Here is a 19,483-nt window from a genome sequence, read left to right on the forward strand (position 1 = left end):
AATTTTGATATGTTATATTCGGTTCGTTCTTTATTTTTGTAAGTAATGAACAAGCACTTAAAACTATCACTAACAAAACTAATATTTATAAACAAGAACTTATTACAGCTAGACTAAAAATCAAATGAATCGACGCCAAGCGGTGTAGCTTGCCTATATTACTTTGGTCTTTCGTCAGTCAACTGTTTCGAACGAGCAACAATGGGAACTAGCAAACACTTGCAAATAAAATAAAAGAAGGAGTCTTTAGAAGCTTCGCTTCTAAAGAAGAACAATTCGAGTTCGTCGCCAGTCTTTTGTTTATAAAAATTTGAAAATGTGAATATTGAGTACGGGATCATAACAATATATATATATATATATATATATATATATATATATATATATATATATATATATATATTTATATATTTATTAATTAAAAATAATAATAATAATTATAATTACAATCGGCCCTTTTTTCACATATTTATATATAAATAATGTACAATTTTATTATTATTATTATTATTATTATTATTATTTAAAAATGAGGCCCTTAATCGATAATTAATCAATCAATTTATTTATTTATATTATTGATTTGTAAATTTTTAATATATATATATAAAAAGCAATTATCAAATACCTGAAATTATTATTATTTTTTTCTTTTTTTTTAACCTTAAACCTTTTCCCTATTTCAAAATTTTTTTTATTGTGTTTTCCCACAATAATTATCATCATCATTATTAATATATATTTTTTTAATATATATATATATATATATATAAAGATCAAAATCATTCAGTATATATATAATAATAATAACTTTACCTGTTTTAATTCTATACAATGTTTTGTTTAAACAACAAAAAAAAAATAATAATAATAAAATAATAATATTAAAATAATAATAATAATAATAATAAAGATTTAAATTATTTATAAATATATATAAGTGGCATTGTTATGATAATATAATTAAAATAATTATTATTGTTGTGATGTTTGTTTATTATGTTTTTATGCTTTTGTGTTTGTTTGCATTCATTAACTGAGTATTGACTTTTTTTTTTTAATTGTAAAAAATTATTAACAAATTTTTTTTTTTTTTTTTCTCTAAAGGAGAGAGAGAGAGAGAGAGAGTAAAAGAAACAAACAAAGAGAGAGAGAGAGAGAGAGAGAGAGAAAGAGAGAGTAAAAACATAAAACAAAAAAAAAATTTAAAATAAAACAATACAAAAAAATGTGTGTGTGAGTGTGTAAGTGTGTATGTTTAAAAAAACAAAATGGCGCCCATGTTTAAATATAACGATTTCATACGAACAAAAAAATATAAAATTTTTTTCGAATTAACGATAAAACTTATAAAAAAATATATAATATTGTGATGATTTCGTTTAAATAAAACAAACGAACGAACAAACAAACAAACAAACAAACGAAACAAATGCAAAACGATTTACAAAACAAAAAAATAATTAAAATAATAATAATAATAATAATAATGACAATAAAACAATAAATTCGACGTATAATAAATAATAAAAATAAACAAAATTTTATATATATATAAATAATATTGATTTTGTTTCATATTACGATAATAAATATTATTATTATTATTATTTATTACAATTACATAATTTGTTCTTCGTTCTCTAATATATAAATTAATAATAAATAATAAATAATTTTACTGGTTTTGTTGCTACAATTAAACAAATTTTACAAAAACGGTTTTCTCGATATTTCCAAAATAATAATAATAATAAGTTTTTATTACCCATGTAATATATATAGTGCCTCACACGTTAACAAATTCGTATTATTGCCTTTCAAATAAAACTTTTTTTTTTTTTTTTTTGTTAAGTTGGCTACTTCTAATTTATTCGTTATTATTATTTAAAATATTTTTTCCTACGTGTAACGTATAAAAAAAAAACCTCATTAAAAAAAAAACTAAAAACCTGTGTGCGTGATTTTGTTTAAACAATCAATCAATCAATCAATCATTATTATTATAATTAAAAGTTTAAAAAATTAAACTTTTAATTTTGTTTTTTTTTTTTAATCAATTGAGCAATTCGAATTTTTATTTATTTAAAAAAAAAATTATTATTATTATTTTATTTATCACAGCGTTGGAGAAAAATAGTGAGAGAGAGATAGAGAGAGAGTAAGTTAAGCAAAAGGCCCCTTTTATGTTTTTTGTTATTTTTTTGTTAATTATATAAACAAAAACTAGTGTAAATCGTGCTAAAATCTTAATTTAAAGAATAATGAAAACAAAAAAAATATCAAATACCTTTTGTGTTTGTGTCGTGTTATATAATTTTTAAAGAAAAAAATCAAACAAAACCCAAATAATCGTTAATTTCGTTTACTATACTATTCGTCACTTCGGTTTACATAAAACTGTTTTTTCCCCACTCCTTGACGGGCGACTTTTGCAAGAATGCGACACATTTCGCTCCTTTTTTCCCCCCCCCACCCTCCCACATCCCCATTTCCAACGTTCGTGTTTTTTTTTTTTCGCGTGTATAACACAAAAGTTCGCGTTTTTCAAATTTAACGGTCGACGAATTCGAACGAATTTGTTTCAAAAAATACATTTTACATTAATATTATTGTAAAAAAAATAAGTGTAAAATTATTTTCGAAAATAATAATAATATTAATAATAATAGTGATAATAATAATAATAATAATAATAATAATAATAATAGTAATAATAGTAATAATGATAATAATAAAGTTGTCATTTTGACTTTTTTTTCCCCGTTAAAAACAGAAAAAAAAATTTGTTCGCGCTTTTTTTTGTATGACGTCACACACGTTTTCTTCTTCTTTTAAATATATATGTATATAAATACATACTTACATACACATACATAAATATATGTATTTTAATAAATATACATAATGCAAACACCCCTTACACATATTTATGTACGTACATACATACATAAATCTACATAATTTATGTAAAATATAAAAAATAATAAACGTTAACTGTGTATAATAATAATATTATTATACACGGTGATTTAAAATTTAGCATTGTAAAAATATTAATAATAATAATAATAATAATAATAATAATAATAATAATAATAATATTGCACTCGTTTCATTTAAAAATAGCATTCCATTTGTTTCTATCACCATCATCATCATTAATATTATTATTATTTTGTTGTTGTTATTATTATTATCATACAAATATAAATTATTTACATATATATGTAAAAAAAAAATTTCATTTTTACACAAAAAAAAAGGCACTTGCATGAAAAAAAAAATTCAAAAAAAAAAAAAAAAAAAAAACAAAATAAATAATGATGATGATGATGATAATAATAATAATAATAATAATGATTTAAGTTTTAATATATTCATATATATATTTACAAATCGAACAGGTGAACCTGAATGATTGCATTCATTTTAAGAAATGATTAAAAAAATAAAAAATAAAAAATAAAAAAATAAATTTAAAATTACATTATTATTATTATTATTATTATTACTACTACTACTACTATTATCATTATTATGAAATAGGTTGTTTTATTCATCATCATCATCATCATAATCATCATCATCATCATCATTATTATTATTATTATTATTACACTTAATTACAAGTGCGATGAGGTAAGTAAACACGAGACGAATAACGAATAAGAAAAAAATTGCATTCATATATATTTCACATACCCGCGAAATCCAAATCATTTTAATGATAATGATAATAATAATAATAATAATTTTATTTATGTAAAAGAGATATCGCGGAAAACGTGGAAAATCACGTGGTCGGATTTATCATTTTTTTTTTGTTTCCTTTTTAAAAATTTCATTCGTTTCACAAATGCACAATCCAAGTTTAAAAAAGAATTTTTGGCTTCATTCCCTCCTTCCACACACTTCCCCCCCTAAAAAAAAACCCCTTCCCCCCTCGTTCTTGTCACAATATAATCTCCAACTATAAAAATACGTTATATAAAAATATTTAAAAAAAATGACTGGGACGGATAATGATTACTTTTACTCTTTCATCCCTTACACCTTTCCCCCCTCTCCTCCCCTATCCCCCTCCCTTCATTTCTCCCCACGTGTTGTCTCAACGTAAAACTAGGCTCCATCGCTTGTATCGAACGTGTGTGCGTGAAAATTCGCGAGGAAAATTTTTTTTTTTTTTTTTTCAAATTTCCTTCCCCCCACGTTTTCTTTCATAGATTCCATTTAAAAAAAAGTAATAATAATAATAATAATAATAATATTATTATTATCATTATTATTAATAATATATTTATGAGTTTCATTGAATCACAGCAAAAAGCATTTTTTTTGTTATTGTTTCGTTCGGATAATCGTACCGTACAAAAAACCTGAAATTAATTTTTTGCTTTTTAAGGTTTCACCCTCAACGAATCAAAACCTTTGTTTACAACATTCATAATAATAATAATAATAATAATAATAATTTTTAAAAACTTTTTTTCGTTCAGATTTTCGTAATAATAGTGTAAGAGAGAGAACGCCGAACGTTCGCAAGAGTCGTAAAAAATTAAATTCGTCTCCTCCCCATCTGATTACGTCGAGAACAATCAGATGGGGGGGGGGGAGAAATGAACGTTTTCGATAAATTTTCACGTTCGAACTGTTTATGTTTATGCAAATCAATTTCCGAGAGAATTCGAAATAGGAAAAATATTGTCCAAATATTGTCCATGTGACCTAACCCGCACAACCCAATGGAGGTTATGTAATTTCTAACACGTGTAATTTTCGACACGTGTCAAATTCGAACGGCTACAACACACTCTAACACACGTGCAATAATCAATCAATTATTCTCTACGTATTCAAATCAATTCGACAATTCATTTTTTCCCCTCGTTGATTATTTTTTTTTTGACCCCCGCCCCCCATTCGCACCATAGGTACAAATTATGTACCTATTTGTACCTATTCTGACCTGTTCGACATGCCTACCCTACTACCTTAAAAAAAAAAAAAACCTTATTTTAAATATTTATATATATAAATAAATGAGCAAACAATACGACAATTTTTACTCTTTTTTAGCCTGAATTTTTTTTTTTTTTCGCACAAATAATAATAATAATAAATAATAAATAAATAAATAAAATCTCTCCGAAAAATTAATAATAATAATAATAATAATTTGTGTGATCTTTCATAAAGTGACGTACGTAACAAAAAAAAAAAAAAAAATTGACATTAAAACAAAAGACTAGTCTCGTATTCGTTTTTTTTTTTTAAAAATTAAATTGTGCTTAATAACCGCCATTTTCTTCGCCATTTTTTTTTTTTTTTTTTTAAAATTATCATCATTATTTACAATTACGTAATTTCTCGCTCGCTCACTCACACACACGCATACATACTCATTCCTTTTCTCTCTCTCTCTCTCTCTCTCTCTCTTCCCCTCCTCATCTCTCCCCATTATTATTATCATTATTATTTTTTTCGATAAATAAAATATGTATTATCATCATCATTATTAATTCAGGTTAAAAATAAATCAACGATAATGATTTTTTTTTTTTTGACTCTCTTCCCGATAATTACAAATTAACCTTTCTAAGGCTTTATAAACGAACGATACATACGTATATATACATACATACATACATACATACATAATACATAAACATACGTACATACATTAATACGTAAAACATTTCATTTAAATAATAATAATAATAATAATAATAATAATAAAACGACGAGTTAAAAAGTTCGACTATCATGCCTAAAACCTTTTTTTTTTTTTTTTCGTTAAAAATTATTATTATCGATCAATAATTTTTCCGCTAAAAAAAAATTTTTTTTTTTTTTTTAAAAATGGAATTCTCTCGCTTTCCTTTTTGTTTGTTTTTTTTTTTTTAAACAAACAAACAAACGGGGTACAAACAAATAAGTAAATTAATAATAATTTACTCTTACTCAATTTAATTAAATTCATACCGATGTTTCCGATCTTTGTTTCATCGGACTCAATTCCTCCGATTGTTCCGGAAGTTGATCGTCGACGAAATTTATACTTCCGGCTTTATACCAAACAACGATGTCGACGAAAAATGCACATAAAAGTATCGCTCCGGTCGTGCCTGAAAAAAAAAAAAAAAAAAAAAAAAATACGACGCAGACAATTAGTACAAATTACAAATTAGTACCCGGGGGTGGGAGGGGGAAACCCTAGTACTCTTTTCCCACACCACAATAAGAAAAAAGAAGAAGGTAGGGAGGAAATTTTCCGGAAATGACGTCATCATACACGCATGCAAAGCAAAAACAAATATCATATAACCACGTATTTTTTTTTTCTATTATTTACCGTGATAAAACGTTCTAAAAACGTTTGTGTCGTAGAGCCAACAAGCGCCCTGTGTGCCGCAGGCTTTGTCCCAAATAAGGCAGGCGTAGTCAACAACTGCCCCGTAGACAATGGGACACGGCACATTGCCTGCAATCAAATTCGTTTAAATTCGTTTATTCCGAGTCGACGAAACGCACACGCACACGCACACACACACACGCACGCACACGTCGATGCACACATCATAAAGTTTGTGTTTAACGCGTGATGGTGAGATTACGTACCGAACAATCCTATGGCAAATTGTATCAATCCCAATGCCATGGCTTTATCACGTGGGTCAACGCATCGCAATATAAGCAACATGCTACCCACTTCCGACGTTGAATGAATAAAAACAAACATCGAAAACAATAATATGTAGGGTACAAAATTTGAGCAGTCTAAATTACAGTAACCGATGCTTGCGGTCGATACCTGAATCAAAAATATTTCTTTTATTTAGGCATGAATACAGAGAAGAAAAATACCCATCAATCGGTATAAACTTACCGTGGTGTGAAGTGATGCCTGAGACGATGATAACGTCGTATTGTCTTTTTCGATACAAAGGCAATCGAAAAACTAAGTGGAAAAAAAAAAAAAAATAAAATAAAAATCAATTTCCGGTTTCTTTTACGTAAATTTTAAATCTCTCTCTCTCTCTCTGTCTGTCTCACTCACCTCGACAACCATTCCATCCACCAACGTTGCGTTTCTACATCCGGCGTGACAAGCGGAAAAATACGTTTTACCATCTATTCCGCATATGGGAGAAAATTTTTCTCTATCACAGTTGCATGTCGTGTTGCAGACGGGATGAAAATCGGGTTGACCCGCTCCTTGAAAATCCAAACCGGCAAAATCATCCATTGGACAACCGATCAACATTAATATTCCCATACCTACAAAAATTAAAAAAATGTGCATATTTTCCACCCCCGGAAACGATCCACTTCGACATTATTTAAACCACTTACCTATGGCGTATATAACCGCCGTGAACGCTATCCAAGCAGCGACGAATCTAGCATTGGGTTTATATCGTAATATGAAAACTCCGCTTATGATAATTCCTATTCCCATCACTAATATCCCTCCGACACCTGCGTCGAACAATTACAAATATTTAATTTTTATCTTTTTGTTATACGAATACAAAGAGTCAAAAAGAGAGGGGGAGGAGGAGGGGGCGTACCTGAAATCATATTGGCTGCATGAGCCGCTAATCTAAATTGAGACTCTAAATATTTCGGCAAAAATGTGTACAATCCAGCTATGGGAAGTATGTGCAAAACGCTGCTCGCCGTTCGAAACATTAAAATGTCGTTTTTCAAAAGTCGTTTCACAGCTTTTGGAAAATCTAAAAAAAAAAATCAAAAGAAAATTTATAATTACCACGCGTTTAATAATAATAATAATAATTAAATCCTCGCAAACGAAAACCCAACGCGTAATATATTTATTATTATTATTATTTTATTCGCGTCACAATTTCGAATTGATTTCCAATAAAAATATGAAACTGGGGGGGTGGTGGGAGGGGTGAAGGAGGGAGGGAGGGGAAAATCAATATCAATAATAAATTCGAAACGTTATCATCTATCAATCAATCACCTTTCAAACTTGGATTTTTATCATTTCTGACAAAAGCTCGAGGAGTGATTTTCCCTTTGAAACTTTTCAATCTTTTGGGAAATGAAAACATTGCCAATGATGATAAAGCCAACAGAGTGGCAACCAAAACCAAACCTGAAACAAACAAACAAACAAAAAAAAATAGTAATAATAATAATAATAATTTTATAATTAAAATGAACGGAAATTTAAAAAAAACGTTTTTTTTTTTTTTTTTTTTTTTTTGGGGGGGGGGGGAATTTAATTTAACTTCAATAATAAAAAAAAAAAAAAAAAAAAAAGAAATTATTAAGTAAAGAAAAAAGAAAAAAAAAAGAAAAGAATATTTCGAGGTCATAGAGTAACAACAACAAAATTAACAACAACAACAACCGCAAATTTAAAAGTTAGTTCGTTTTATTAAAAGAAGGCTGTGTGCTATGTATATCAATTATGCTAAAAACAATTATGTTGAATTTATATAAAACTCATCAAGCGATAATTTAAAAAACTGACGGAAAATTTTATTTTATTATTATTATTATTTACTGTTTTTTTTTTCGAATTTCGAAAATTTTCGTTTTAATTTTTTCTTTTTTTTTTTTTTTTTTTTAAATTTAAACCATGTAGTGGAGAGTGAGTTCGAAATCAAGAATCTTGGATCGTTTCCGGCAAAATACGCGTGACGAGATACAAAAAGTTTTTTTTTTTTTTTTTCTCATACGCTGATTGGCTCAAGTCGGAGAACGACGACGACAACAACAACAACCACAACAACAACAACAATTCGAAAAATGTTTTCCATCGGTTTTTGGATCGTTTTATCGATTTTTTTCCAGGTAATTCCGATTTTTTTTCTGTTTTTTTTTAAATTAATTATTATTATTTTTTTTAACGGTTTTTAATTCGATATTTGAAAAGGAGGAGTGGGGGGTGGAGAAAAGGGACGAAGGAGGGGGAAAAAGAAATTAATTTTCTAACATTTTCTTTTTTTTTTAAAAAAAAAAAAAAAAAAAAGGGCAAATAATTGAAAAATCCAACAAATTATTTTCTACTACTCCTCCCTCAATCAATCAATCAATCAATCAATCAATATTACAACGTGTAAATAGAATCACAAACGCAAAAAAAAAAAAAAAAAAATTTACAATCAAATACCACGTTAGAATTAAGACGGAAAAAACAAAACAAAACAAAACATCGAACGTGTTTTTTTTTCTTTTTTTTTTTTTAAATAGCAAACGCCATCGAAAAAAATTCAAAGATGAAATGTTAGTGTCGCGTCGTGGCAGCAGAATGATAAATAATTTAATTGTAAATTCGAAATATAACTCGAGGACTAAACTACTAAAACGACAATATAATATATATTTATAATTTTTATTATTATTATTATTATTATTATTATTATTATTATTATTATTATTATTATTAATACCGACTCGAATTCTTTTCGTTTTAAAAAAAAAAAAAAAATGTGCATTTTTTTCGAGGGGGGGGAAACGTGGGGAGGGGGCGGGAGCGAGGGGGATTAGGAAGGAATAACATTCGACGACCGACCGGTTCGTTAACTGACTCTAACAACGTTAACGCCCTACAAACCAAAATAATAATAATAATAATAATAATAATAATAATAATAATAATAATAATAATAATAATAATAATAATAATAATACAAGTTCAAAAATATAAATAATGAGCTTTGACACAAAAAAAAAGAGAAAAAAAAAATTTCATTAAATAAATTTTTCGTTGGCGAAACAAACCAAACAACCAATCGAGCAACCAACCAACCAACAAACAAACAAACATTATAACATTTGTTTAAATTTTTTTTCTTTTTTTTTTTTTTCTTCTGCTTCTTCTCACCGCTACGGGCTCCCAAGGTTTTCCCTCCAGGCTTTATTAGGGTATTTCAAGGTCTACTATTATTATTATTTAATCCACTACTTCTACTACTACGGTTTTTGCAGCCAACATCTTAAAAGACTCAAACAAACTCTCGTTTGTACGAACAACAACAAACAACGAGGAGAAGGAGAAGGAGAAGAAAAAAAATTTGCTTTTCTCTCTCTCTCTCTCTCTCTCTCGCTCTCTCTTCCTTTCAAAGCTTAATCTTTTAAATTTAAATTGACGCGATGCCATTTTTCTTATTCTCGATATTTATGTACGAAAAAAAAAAAAAAAAATTAATGTATTATTTCATATTCGAAACAATAATGATAATAATAATAATAATATAATAATAATGATAATAATAATAACTTTACTTATTTTTAAACTGACCTTCGTTTTTAATTGTGTAAAACAAAATCGACTTTTATAAATAAAAAAAAATTTAATGTATCGAACAAAAGAAAAAGAAAAAAAGTTTAATTAATACCGGTTTGAAAAAAAAAATTTAAAACCGGTAAAAACTTATATCGAACGACAAACGAAAACAATTAATAATAATAATAATAATAATAATAATAATAATAATAAATTTTACCTGTAAAAAATTTTTAATTGGTTTTTGCCCCTCAGAAAAAAAAAAAAAAATAATAATAATAAAAATAAAAATAATAAAATGAATGTGAAAACCTCATTATTTTCCGCGATGAAAATCCAAAAGTATCATTATTATTATTATTATTATTATTATTTATAAAAAAAAAATTACGCCGCGTTTAAAATTCGACGAGAGAGGAAGAGAGAGAGAAAGAGAGAGAGAGAGAGAGAGAGAGAGGAAAAGAGAGAGAGAGAGAGAGGAAAAGAGAGAGAGAGATAGAGAAAATCGTATGAGTTACTTGTATGAAAATCCCCGCTGAAATTATACAACACAAATTTTGTATCCAATTAAAAGTTTTATTCTAGAAATTTTCCAACGAGAGAGAGAGAGAGAGAGAGAGAAAGAGAGAGAGAGAGAAAACAAACAAAACATTATAAAATATATACATATATCTGCCTCCACGTTTTTTTTTCAGACGTTTTACAACTCGGCAAATGCTGTCGTCAACGTAACCGTTTTCTACGAAAGTCTTTGTCCCGACAGCATAAGGTTTATTAAAAAGCAACTTCATCCCACTTACTCGGAACTTAAGGATTACATGAACGTGGAACTAGTGCCGTTTGGAAAAGCTCGAGTAAGATAAATTTTTTAACGGTAAACGCTAAAAACCGGGAAAAACTTTTTCCGCAGGATTTCCCCCCCCCCCAAAAAAAAAAAAAAAAAAAACAAAAATTGAGAACAAAGGAAAAAAATGATGATAATAATAATAATAATAAAAACAAACAATGATAATATATAAATTATGATGATTTCGTAAAAAAAAAAAAAAAAAAAAAAAAAAAAATGTATTACATTTTTTTTTTTTCGCTACTTTCCGATATATGGGTCACACATTGATAAAGGAAAAGGGTCATTGAGCAACGAGGTCAAAAGTCAATCGTTAATTATCGCGAACGAATAATAAATAAACAAAATAAAATAAATTTTAAAAAAATGTGCGCGCGCACGTATAAATTTAAGAAAATTTTTTTTTTTTTTTTTTTTTTGTCGTTTCAGTACATGAACGATCCCTGGAGAATATCGTGTCAGCACGGACCCCGAGAATGTGCCGGAAATGCCGTACAGGCATGTGCTTTAACGAAATTTCCAGAAAATGAAATGCAAGTTAATTTCGTACACTGCGTCATGTCTCAAAGATATCCCCCGGGAGCCGGATCGTGGGTTTGTACAAACAAAAATTTTCCAACTTATTCGATTTGAATGATAATAATAATAATAAATTTGTTTTCATCAGTGTGCCAAAGAATTGAATTACGACTACAGAGGCGTTGATGAATGTTCGAAAAATGATGAGGGAAGACAACTTATCGCGAAATTCGGAGATCGAACTTTTGCCTACAAAAATATTTTGACCTTTGTGCCGACCATTTTATTAAACGACGTAAGAAAACTCGTTACTATATACCCGATAAGGAAAAAAAAAAACAAAACGATCATCGACATTTTAACCGTTAATATTTTTTTTCTAGGAATTTTCCGAAGAGTCACAAAGGGAAGCATTGACGAATTTGAAATTTGGAATTTGCAAAAGATTGGAAGAACCCGTTCCCGACAAATGTAAATAAACCTAAACGCCATTTTTTTTTTTTATAATTAAATGAATGGGAAAATGAGAAAAAATTTAATCAAATATCAAAGTCCGAATTGAAATTCGTACTATTTATAGTAATAAAAATTAATAAAATTTCAAGAGAGAGAGATAGAGAGAGAGAGAGAGATAGAAAACGATTTGTTTTTTTTTCCTTTTTTCCTTTTCTTTCCTTTGTATAATAAAATCCCGATGAAAACAATTTAGAATTTTGTATAACTCTCGACAGCGAGAGGAAGAGAGACAAATAGACAAAGATAAAAAAAACTTACCCAGCCACCAAGCTCCAACCCATCTGGGATCGTTTGGAGTTATTTGAGGATCCACGCTTAAATCCGCATAGAGTCTCGTACAAACAGATCCCAAAATGAATCCCATTGCCGGTCCGAGTATTCTAACCCCGATCGTTATTGCTGGAAAAAGAGAAAAAACCATTAGGTCCGCGAGTCGAAGATGAAATCTACTTTGACAAATGATACAGTGAGTGAGAGGCTAGAACGGGATAAAATCAAACAAACACAACCAAGTGAGAAAAAATAAACTATTAAGAAGTGGCAAAACTCTGAGGAAAGAGATCTGGGCAAAAACCACGAAAATGACATTAAAAAAAAATCAAATTATTTTCACCATTTTGAAAAATTTTTTTTAAAACCATGAATAATAATAATAATAATAATAATAATAATAGAGGCAAGCAATGCTTAAAGACATTGAAAATTCAAGGACGAAAACTGTCTGGTGTCAGGGTGCCGATGATGGAAATTTTTTTTTTTTACTTCTTTCAAGGATATTATTTAATTATCACGCGGCGGTTGTTGTTGTTGTTGTTGTTATTAACAATACAATACATTTTATTTATTCTTGTTTCTCCCCCCTCCCCCCCTCCCCCATTACATTTTTTAGCCTTTGAAAAAAAATCTGTCGCAAAATTGTTTGTTTGTAAAATAACCATTAAAAAATTAAGAATTTGAATTTTTAGTTTTTAAATAAAACCCATAATACATCTCCTCACTAATTGGATTAAATCATATTTAATACTAATTAAGCAAACTCAAACTAATTAGTTTCCTTTCTCCTCCTCCTACTCCTACTCCTCCTCCTTAGTTAAAAATATTTTTTTTTTTTTTTTTTGGTCAACCAAAAAGGAATTATCAACTCGATTATTCCGAATTTTGTTTTCTAATAATAATAATAATAATAATAAGAAACGTTACAATTTCAAAATTTTAACTTTATTACATTTCCCCCCTCCCACCCTCCCATTTACTCTCCTCAACCCTTATTGATGAATACAACAACAACAAAAAAAAGAAAACGATTATTTAAAAATTTATCAATTATTAAAAATTTCACAAAAGGCTCGCTCGCGAATTATTTATTACATTAAGGAAAAGGTAAACGGGGGGAGGGGAGGGGAGGGCATTGAACTTGAATAGAAACGGCCAACATCCTTACGACCTCGCAAACGCAATCAATCGATTGACAAAAAAAAAAAAAAAAAATTCACGTTCGGTCATCCAAATGGCAAATGAAATGTTAGCAAAACAATTCATTGCGACGTTGATTAAACCTTTTTTTTTTTTTGGGGGGGGGGGAATATTGCAATTTTTTAAAGAGAGAGAGAAAAACGGACCACTCACCGAAATATAACGGAGACTCCCTCGTGGCCACGTTATCATCAATGTAGGGTATGCCCAACGTGTAGACTGCCGTCTGACCCATTCCGACCCCTAATAAACTTATAAAGAATATCGAAAGAACGATTTGGGTTATTTTACTTTGTGCCCTTTGCTCCTGCAGGAAATCTTCTTCGCAATCGAACACGTTCGACGCTTCTTGTTTCAATGTAAAATATCCCGTGTAATTATTTTTAAATGTGGAATTTTGCATCAAGTCCAATATCGATGATGAAACGTTGTTGTACCTTTTATCAAAATTATTTCTACTTATTGTGTTGTCTTTGCTGGCACTTCGATTTACATTATTATTATTATTATTATTAATATTACTACTATTGCTATTACTACGAAAACCGGTATCAGCACTTACGTTGCTGCCGTATTTATTATTAGCCTTGTCGTTTGCTTGAGATTCCGAATGCAACATTAAAAAACTATTTCGAATATTGTAATTGGGATTTTCCTTTAAAAAATTCAAATGATCGTTTATCAACATAGGAGGAGGATAATTATCGTTATATAGAGACCGACACAGGTTCGGGGACGCTCCCGTTTTATCACTCACATCGGCGTTCGGAGGCAAACCGCTGTATAGTATATCGTTTGCGTGAATAAGTTGTTCGCCGAATATAAAATGAGGAAGCGCGCACATGAAAGAGCTCACGGCGAACAATATCATTCCCCAAGCGATCCACTTGGGCCTGTGACCCTGGCCTCCGTAGTACGTCAGCAAAAGGCTCGATCCGATTTGACCGATTTCCGTCGCGCTCATTATTATCCCGGTTGTTTTACTTTGAATCTGGAATAGTTTTTCGATGGTCGTTATGACGCTGACGAAATACGTATAGTACATTCCCTGAAGAACCCACGTGATGCAAAAAGTGACCAAGAAAGCTTGTTTCGATGCGAAGACTTGCATCCATTTGGGTGAGAAAACGCCGAGACCGCATTTGAGATCGTCGTCGGACTCGTTGTCGTTTTGCTGGTCCTCATCGTCGCTTTCTTCGTTTTCGTTTGTACTGACATCGCTGGGAGGTAGATTAGACGGAAGTTGAGCATCCCCGCGACAAATGGACAAATCCAATTTCCCGTAGTTTTTGTCCTTTTCGTACCTTTTCAAATCGCCATTTGTTTCGTCCATTTTACACGTGATCCCGTTGTTTTCATCTTCTCGTTCCATTTCCATTGAATTTTTTTTCCCTTCATAATCGCCCGATTTCGATTTGGTCGTCGAATTTGAATCCTGAGAGTTTATCCACTGAGTTTGGCTATTGCCCTCTACATGATTTATGGTCATGACTGCGTCGAATCGACGAAAGTATTTTTATAAAGAGAAAGATTCAAGGAAGAATCAGAGAGTGAGTATCTGCAAGTAGAAAAACAAAAAAAATTGTACAATTTCAATTTCAATAAAATACAATTAATTATACGTAAACCTTTTGAACGAAGAGTTAAGAAAAACCGTCATAAAATAAAATGGGGGGAAAAAAATTATTATTATTATTATTATTATTTTTTGTTTTTAAAACATCTTCTGATCAAAAAAAAAAAAAAAAAACAAAACGACTGGTTCGTCGAGAACGCCTCAGAAAAACTGCATGAGACGATATTTAATTATACCGGTTCTAGTAAAAAAATTTTTACTCGTTATTACATTTAACTATTAATTATACGAATAAACATATCAAGCCAGACCTTATATTAAATATTCATCGCTCCAAGATGAGTCAGTCAGTCAATCACTCATTCACTGACTCACACAAAGAGCATCATTTGAAAATTACAAACGAAAGCCAACCCAACAGATAATTCCTGAAGGGTTGGACACGTGGAATGAATCCGTGCACACAACTACTCACTCGTCTTAAGAGTGAAAATAATAATAATAACTTTTTTCCATAGAAAACCTTATTGATCTGTCACGATATCAAACCGGCAAGAGGGGGGGGTCTCTCTCTCTCTCTCTCTCTCTCTCTCTCTATGTTTTGGGACACCTAAAAACTTGTTCATGGGTCTGTCTGTAACGCATTCTCCAAAGTATCATGACGTCACGATCATCATAAGGATTTTTTATTTAAACCGTAACCAACCGATAAAAATTACATTTAAAAAAAAAAAAAAAAAATTTATACGAAAGCTTTTTTCCGCCATTTTAATAATTTGTTTGAGTGTGACGACGTATTAAAAAAAAGCAAAATTTATTATTATACTTGAACTGTGATTCGAAAAAAAAAAAAAAAAAAAAAAGAGAACACCAATAAAAGCTTTCGACCAATAGAAGAACAATTAATTAATTTAACATTCAGAAAACCGTGATTAAAAATCATTTAAATTTTTTTTAATGGACTGACGGGATCGTGATGACGTTCAAATACTACACCGAAAAAAACAACAGTAATAATAATAATAATAATAACAACAGTGGAATTCTAACACGACAGAGATAACTCTCACAGCATCGGAAAAAAAAAATGCTTTGTACGTTTGTTTTTGGTATGAAATGATAACAGGCAGGCACGACATATACCCCCAGACCAGGTTTACCAGGTTTACCCTTGATAAAATGCAATTTACAATTACATATCATCACGTGTGTACCTCTCTCGTTGCAGGTACAATTGAAAATATCGAATTGGTTAAAGGAGAGAGAGACATAAGCGATCGAAAGCAGCACAAAAGAATTTTTTTTGAAACGATTAGGATTTAAGTAGAACCTACATCGAAGCACGTTTCCAAACTCCAGAATCTTTTTCTTAGGAATCTATCGATCGAAAAGAAAACCTGAAATGAATGTTTTCACCATTGACTACTACTACTACTACTACTACTACTACTACTACTACAAAAGGGTAATCGTGCATCGAGAAAAAAAAAAACAGTATATAGTATAATGATAGTAATGTTTTATAATGATAATAATATCGTTATAAACTTTTAATGGTTTTTTTTTTTTTTTTTTTTTCGTAACGTGAATTACAACTCGACACAACACTAGTAACTCAAAGCAATTTTATCTTACGCCTTTTTTGCCCCTCCCCTTACCCTCCTCCTCCTTTTTTTTTCCTTCTTCAACTTTTCACTGTAATTACTCTTTACAAAAAAAAATATAAAAATTCATCCGACTAAATATTAGAAGGTATTAAACTTAACTTCCTTATATAATTACGTAAAATATGCTATTTTAAAAAAAAGAGAGAGAGAGAGAGGGGGGTGGGAGAGGGAGAGAAACAAAGATATGGAAATTCGACAAAAGAAAATTTTTCTTTTTCTTTTTTTTTTGAATACAATTTTCCGTTACTTTTATTATTGAACGAACGATTGAAAGGCAACAAAAAAAAAAAAACACTTGTCGTGTCAACAGCAACAACAACAATAGCCATTGAACTCAATCCTGTTTCCCCCGACTCCCCCCGATTCCGCTCCGCCGCCCCCCTCTCCCCGCTCAAAATCATTTCCAGTTTTTTATTTATTTTCAATTTAAATAAACGAATAAAGAGTAAATACATATATTGCGATTTTATCCGTTAAGAACCCTTAAAATTTCACCCTAAGTAATACGTATGTACATAAGTACACGTAATAATAATAATAATAATAATAATAATAATAATAATAATAATAATAATAATAATAATAATAATAATAATAATAATAATAATTGAATCGTAACCCGATCGAAAAGTAAGTAAAAAATTTACAACAGTCTCTCTCCCTGAAATAAATAAATAAATAAATAAATAATAATAATAATATTTTCACTGTGAAAACATCGACGACGTGATTTTTCCTTCTTTTACGTTTTTTATACACACATTACAAAAATTTATGTACATATACATAAAATTTGTTTCTCGTGCGAATAAATAAATTATTAACGAAATCACGACACTTATTAAATTTTTTGCTAAAAAAAAAAGGAAAAAAAGGAAAAATCGTCGACACATTTTCACAGCAAATTTTTTTTTCTTTTCGAAATGGTATTATAGCGAGTGACCTCTCATGATCCATAATAACGTGTCACAGTGATAACAAACTATCCATCCATCTACCAATTCAATGATCCATTTATTATTAATAATAATAATAATAATAATAATAATAATAATAATAATAAAAACAAAAGTTTCAAAATCTCACGCTCTGCATGCGTCTTTAATTTAAAAAAAAAAAAAATAATTTCGGACGAATTCGAAACGCTCGTTATATCCGCGTTACATTATTATTATTATTATTATTATTATTATTATTATTATTATTATTATTAAATGCATTCAAATTTTAATTAATCAATTTTTATACCAGGTAATAAGTTCGTAATTCTGTCCAAGGACAGAGCTTTGAATTTTTTTTCGAATGTACTCGCGCGCACACACACACACACACACATTTTCGGATAATTAAAATAAATCTTAAAAAAATATTCAGGTAGCGACAAACACACACATATAAATTTTGTGTCAACGCACACCCAAACCAGTTTTTCTTTTCTTTTTTTTTAAATTTTCCATACTCACATGCAAATAATTTTCGGATATAAAAAAAAATATAATAAATCGATCGATACGATCTCAATTTAAATAAAACAAAAACAAACTTTTAACTTTAAAAAAAAAAAAAACGACTCGAAATTATTATTATTATTATTAATATTATTTAAATTTTAAAAATGTCGTCCGATTCCATCGATACTAATTGACGAAAAAAAACTCGGTAATAATTAAAGTTAAATATTTAAATGAAAAAAAAAAAAAAAAAAACATTTAGAACATTCCTGACGAGCTAGAGAGAGAGAGAGAGAGAATACATATAAACAACAACAACAATCCGTCTTTTCAATTTTCTGATTAATAATTTTAAAAAAAAAAAAAAAAAAAAAAAACTCCATTTTTAATAGACAATGGTTTCCATTAACAAAAAAGAAAAAGGAAAAAGGAAAAGAAAAAAGAAGAAAAGAAGAAAAAGAAGAAGGAAAAGTTCAATAACATTTACTCGAGTCAACATGCAACAAACAACACACGAACACCCATCAACAAATCAACCTACTGTTGCTACCCTTAACAATCCATAGCTACGAAATGTCGATTGTTTTAAACAACCTCCTCCATTCCACTCCATTCCATTTCCGTTTCCTTTTTACTTATTTTTTGGCGGGAGGAGGAGGAGGTTCAACGGTTAAATTTAATTTAAATAAAATTTCAAATATTTTCCTTTTAACGCCAACGATTCATCTTTTGCGAATATTCTCACGATTTTCCCCATCGTCATCATCATCATCATCACAAATAGGTACGTTATTTATTTATTTATTAGTATAAACAAACATTTCGTTAAAATAACACGTTGTTATTATTATTATTATTATTATTATATATTTTTTAAAAACAAAAAATTCGACTAATTTAAAATAATAATAGTTGTAGTGTTAGTTTATTATAACGTAAGGAGGTCTTTGAACTATTCCTGTCTTCTATTTTGTCCTCTTCTTAGAGGTTCAAAATTTTTTTTTTTTCTATTCGGTCTATTTTCGTTCAACTCATTTGCATCTAATTTTCCTCTCCTCTCTCTCTCTCTCTCTCTCTCTCTATTTTTTTTTTTTTATATTAAATTTTATTTGTTTAAGATATAAGAAAATATTTTAATGACATTCCATTCGACACAATTTTTTTTTG

General features: G+C 29.0%; 2 protein-coding genes across 2 annotated transcripts; one reads left to right on the plus strand and one right to left on the minus strand.

Moving 5' to 3' along the window:
- Positions 1-5,979: 5,979 nt before the first annotated feature.
- Phum_PHUM617040 (uncharacterized protein) lies at positions 5,980-15,111 on the minus strand (the record flags this gene model as incomplete). Its single annotated transcript, XM_002433161.1, has 9 exons — positions 5,980-6,128; positions 6,356-6,484; positions 6,622-6,814; positions 7,061-7,281; positions 7,357-7,482; positions 7,575-7,739; positions 7,994-8,128; positions 12,408-12,548; positions 13,776-15,111. The coding sequence occupies 9 exons, from the start codon at positions 15,109-15,111 to the stop codon at positions 5,980-5,982; spliced, it is 2,595 nt and encodes an 864-aa protein (XP_002433206.1).
- Phum_PHUM617050 (uncharacterized protein) lies at positions 10,790-12,112 on the plus strand (the record flags this gene model as incomplete). Its single annotated transcript, XM_002433160.1, has 5 exons — positions 10,790-10,840; positions 10,963-11,121; positions 11,544-11,708; positions 11,782-11,928; positions 12,017-12,112. 5 exons carry the CDS (start codon positions 10,790-10,792, stop codon positions 12,110-12,112), a joined length of 618 nt encoding a protein of 205 aa, XP_002433205.1.
- Positions 15,112-19,483: the final 4,372 nt, after the last annotated feature.

Source organism: Pediculus humanus, genomic scaffold (assembly GCF_000006295.1).
Source record: "Pediculus humanus corporis 1103172108322 genomic scaffold, whole genome shotgun sequence".
NCBI classification, from domain to species: Eukaryota; Metazoa; Arthropoda; class Insecta; order Psocodea; family Pediculidae; genus Pediculus; species Pediculus humanus.